This window comes from Chinchilla lanigera, unplaced genomic scaffold, assembly GCF_000276665.1.
Source record: "Chinchilla lanigera isolate Chin_1 unplaced genomic scaffold, ChiLan1.0 scaffold00022, whole genome shotgun sequence".
Taxonomy (NCBI): Eukaryota; Metazoa; Chordata; class Mammalia; order Rodentia; family Chinchillidae; genus Chinchilla; species Chinchilla lanigera.
Window position 1 is genome coordinate 15,907,396 of NW_004955423.1, and position 4,824 is coordinate 15,912,219.

General features: G+C 39.0%; 1 protein-coding gene across 1 annotated transcript in view; it reads left to right on the top strand.

Moving 5' to 3' along the window:
• Positions 1-4,824, top strand: part of Pigk (phosphatidylinositol glycan anchor biosynthesis, class K) — a gene marked incomplete in the record, with an annotated part of 106,132 nt that overhangs the window by 43,076 nt on the left and 58,232 nt on the right. Inside the window, 1 exon segment of the mRNA XM_013514553.1 lies at positions 2,937-3,047. Within this exon segment, the coding sequence (XP_013370007.1) occupies positions 2,937-3,047 (111 nt within the window).

Below are 4,824 nucleotides of genomic sequence, written 5' to 3' on the forward strand. Positions count from 1 at the left end.
GCCAAATTATTCATGGAGATTCTAAATATCAGTTTGTTTTCAACTTGTACCTACTCTTTTTACTTTTCAGCATGGCATGTTCTCCAGGTCCCAGTGTGAGAGCAGTGTATTATTTATTCATAAAAATTGTCAAAATTAAGATCAGCATAGATTTTGTGACTTCACTCACATTGTGGATGATATTTTGTTAGTAATCCTTGGTAAAGATCTCTTAAGGTGAAATTGTCATATCTGTTACTTAAAGTAACAGAATTGCTATATCTTGACTACTTGTAGTCAACATTATGGGTCCTTTCTCTACATATGGCACCCATGGGAATATGATGTTTTCTTTCCCTGCAGAGTATTTACAATCTAGTGAAAGAGAGAAATGTGTACACAGTTGTGCCGCAAAATAATTATCTGTGTTGAAAGATAAGCATAAACAGATACAGAAGTATTGAGGAAGCTTTTACTGGACACTGGTTATGTCTTATTTGTACCTTACATTTATGGAATGCATATTAGGTGTAAGCTCTGTGTTTCACTTACATTGTATGATTTACTTTTAATAGCAATTTTGAGATAGATATCATTCTTCTTATTTTCACAGATGAGCAAACCAAGGCACAGATAGTTTAAGTTAACTTGCCAACTTTACATAGCTACTACTAGTGCCAGAGCTAGGATTGATGCCGGTGTGGTCTGATCCCAGAGCTTGCTCTTAATTGTTTTACTACATTGCCTTTCACAACTTCATATATTTCTGGTCTTTAGGGTCTTCTACAAATTTTGTCTCAAAACCAGTGTGTTATTGATTGTGTTTTCCATCCTTTTCTTGATTATTGTGGTTCAAAATTCTGTGCTGCTTATTCTAGGGGCAATATTGACTGTTTCCCTAGACCTGGTGTCTAAGGAAAACTCCCCAGAAAACCTGTCTCCTGCCTAGTTTCACCTTCACCAGCTGCCAGTTTATCATAAAACAGAGATCTGGTGATGTTATTCTTTCACTGAAATCCCATCTCAAACAAACACTCAGAATGCTTTGGGGGCTTCCTTAAAGTTATATAGGATAAGATCCAGGCTTCATATGGGAACTTTACAAATTGGCCCTGCCCTACTTTTGAGACCAGTTTCTCTTTGGCTCCTAAATTTCCTCTGTACCTTAGCTACTCCAAACTGTTCCCCTTTCCCAGGTGTTTATCCTTTTTTGCAGTAGGTGTTCTTCCTCTGCTGGAATGTATTATTTCTTTCACTCTTAGGTAAAATGGTGCTCTCGTTTCATTGTTCCTGTGGGGCATCTCCTTTCCTGACCTGCTTTTCTTTGCAGTTCCTTCAGTTCCTTTCGCAGTTCCCAGAGAACACTCTGACTCTGAAACAGTGAGCCCTAGGAGGGCAGGGATGACTGTATTCCCAGCATGTGTCAGGCACATTGTAACCCCTCAGCATCTATCTGTAATAGAGTAATATCACATTCCAGTTCAGTTATGTGTTTATCTTTCAGGTTCTGGTTACATTTTAAGCCCTTTGAATATGGTAGCTAAGTATGATATAGTAATTATGTATATTATATATGTCTTTACTTTTTTCCTTCTGAATCTAGTTCAGTTTTTAGGATAGTTTGTGTGTTAAGTAAGTGGTTGCTGAATTGAATATTTGTTTGCATTCCCATGTGGCACAGACGTGGGGGAGGAAGAAGAGTGATGCAGCTGCTTTGTAACAATACCACCTTTCCCTGCTGGAATGATTTCCCTGGGCAGGGTTATGCCTTTAACTTTTTTCCATACTGGCCATTGAACACAGTCCTCCCAGCTGCCCTTTACCCCTCCTTCCCTCCCTCCCTCCCTCCCTCCCTTTCTTCCTTCCTGCTGATATGGAAAGTGAGTCCACTGAGAAAGGCACTCACAAGAAAACCGAAAAGGCATGAACGAACAAAGGTTTATTGGAGGCGGCTAACAGACAGTCTCTAACCTGGTGCCAGAGAAGATGTCCGCCCCGATCTGGGACTCACCTTCAATTTAAGTACATTTTAGGTTTCTGTAGTAACCATTACCTCATTTTTGGGAATCTTACAAGAATGTCACACAATTATCACAAAGTTTACTTCTCCCAGAAGGTCAGACCACAGAATTCCAAGTGGTGATTGCAGTTCATCTTTTAGCCCACTCCTCAATGTGTCCTGTTTGTTCTGTTTCCATTCTATGACTCTGCTCTGAGTTGATAACTAACCGTGGCGACTGGGGTGAACTACAGCTTAAGCGAACTTTAAGTGACTTCGGTAAATATAGAGTTAAAAACAGAAAATGGAGTCTCTCTTGCCTTCTCACTCCCTCCTTCCTTCCTTCCCTCCATCCATCCCTTCTTCTCCCTCTCCTTTTTTATTCTTTCTTTCTCTCCCTTTTTTTTGGTCTCACTAAATTGCTAAGTCTCGCAGGCTGGGCTAAAAGTTGTGATCCTCTTGCCTCAGCCTCCAGAGTGCTGGCATTACAGGTGTGCGCCACTGTGCCCAGCTAATTTAACTTTTCTCATGCCGGATTTCTACTGAGAATTCTTCTGAAACTTTCTAAATGTTCAGCTACTGAAATAGCTAAGATATGACTTGAACATCTTGTAGAAATGATCAGCAGCATGGTTCCTGTCAAAGAAGTTTTCACTTTTCTTACAGCTACAATGAGCTACTGTTTATTATTGACACTTGCCAAGGAGCATCCATGTATGAGAGATTTTATTCTCCTAACATAATGGCCCTGGCCAGTAGCCAAGTGGGAGAAGATTCCCTCTCGGTAGGTACATCTCCATCTGTAAATGCAATGTTTTGGAATATGTAGCTATTTGTGAAATCACTGTATATACTTTATAAATATGTATCTATTGAACAGAGAAGGAAACTTTGTATTTTAAGCCTTTGTTTTAGTGATACCATTTGCTATATACTTTTTTTGTTGTTGTTTTCATAGCATCAACCTGATCCTGCAATTGGAGTCCACCTTATGGATAGATACACATTTTATGTCTTGGAGTTTTTAGAGGAAATTAATCCAGCTAGCCAAACTAATATGAATGACCTTGTAAGTAGTCACTTCATTTGATTTTGTAACTCATAGGCATGCTAACCTTAATGTGATTATGTGAAGTCTGCATTCCTTGACTTTTGTGAGTACTGTTTCATATGTTGAATTATAGCCTGTGGGGAACCAGTCAGACTGCTTCAAAGCTCAGGGGTGTCTAAGGACACTAGAGGACATGACCCTGCTTGTCTAGTGCAGACAGGCGCACAGTGGGATACAGTTATTTAACATGACTTAGCACAGGTGAACATGCATTTATTGGTTACAGCACTGTGTAAGAATGTAAACATGAGATAACAGCCTGTATAAGAATTACGCAGTTAGCACCGAGGTGGCTCTTGCTCTTGTGCTCTTGGGTTTTCCACTCTGCTCCATGCTGCCTGCTGTTGCTGTTGATGTCTTGCACATGTGTGTTCTTTAACCTTGGGACCTCACCCGCGAAAATCTCCCTTGGCCCCCCTGAGTGGGCTGACAATGCCTTTGAAACTGTTTGACTCTGCCTTTATATTGTTTCTCTCCTTATCGTAAAAGGTCAGAAGCTTTAGCCCAGTTCACTTACTGTTCCGGAGGTCACTTTCTGTTTTCATTCACCTTTTGAAAGCTGCTGCTTTTTCCCCCTCACATTCACCTTTTGAAATTCTTTTTTTTCCAGGGATCAAACTAGATTGTAGCTCCTCTAGGAAGTCTCCCCAGATTCTTCACTGTTGGAGTTTATTTTATCTTATCAAAGCTTCCACTGAACTTTCTGTCTGTGGTAAGGTTTATAGTCTATCATCTTTTACTGACCTTACTAATTGAGTGGAAGCCTTTTCTCTTTAATGGGAGACTCTGGAAGCGGGGACCTTACCTTACATATTTTTAAGGGTCCTCTAATGTCTAATACAGTCTTTTGAGATGGCTTGTTAAATTTGGTTCAGTATTTTTTCCTGTTTTTTTGTGCTCCTTGTATCTTTTAATCACCTCAACACTGAAGTTGCATACTACAAAGCTTAAAACAGTAATTCTGGCCTGGAGAATTATCACACGTCAATGACTTTCACTCTTTTCTGTTAATTTACACTTTGTCCCTTACAAATGTCACAAGCATTTCTTGAGTGTTTGGTGAGTGCCATCACTGGGTATAACCAATAAAAGAGGCAGATACTGTTCCTGCTTTATGGTGCTTAGGGATGAAGGGGAGACTGAGTAGACAAGGCTGATTCAACCTCTGGGCTTCAGCCCAGCAGTTTTGCACTGAACTCTTTGATTATACAGAAACCTTTTAGTAAGTTTTCTTTTACTAAAGGGATTCTCCTTGAGAATTCTGAAAGCTACAGTTATAGGCTGTCACATTTGATAGAATACTTACTAACTTTAAAGATTGTTGGGTGTGGTGATGCACACTTGTAATCCCAGCACTCGGGAGGCTGAAGGCAGGAGGATCCTTGCAAGTTTGAGACCAGCCTGGGCTACAAAGTGAGCTCAAGGCCAGCAAGACCCTGTCTCAAAAATAAAGAAAGAAAGAAAGAAAGAAAGAAAGAAAGAAAGAAAGAAAGATTATATATTTTGATACCTCTTCAATCTTGATATAAATTCAATTCAAACTTATGATATAATATTCAATTAAAACTTGTGATAATGCTACTTTATAAAAATTATAGTTACCTCATTTTTAATTAATTTAAAAGTTTACTTTCATTTTGCATTTTACATATTTATCTAATGAGTGACATGTCATCTCAAGAGTTTAAAATATATATATTGTGTACTTTAATGTCTAATAGAGTAAAAATACTTC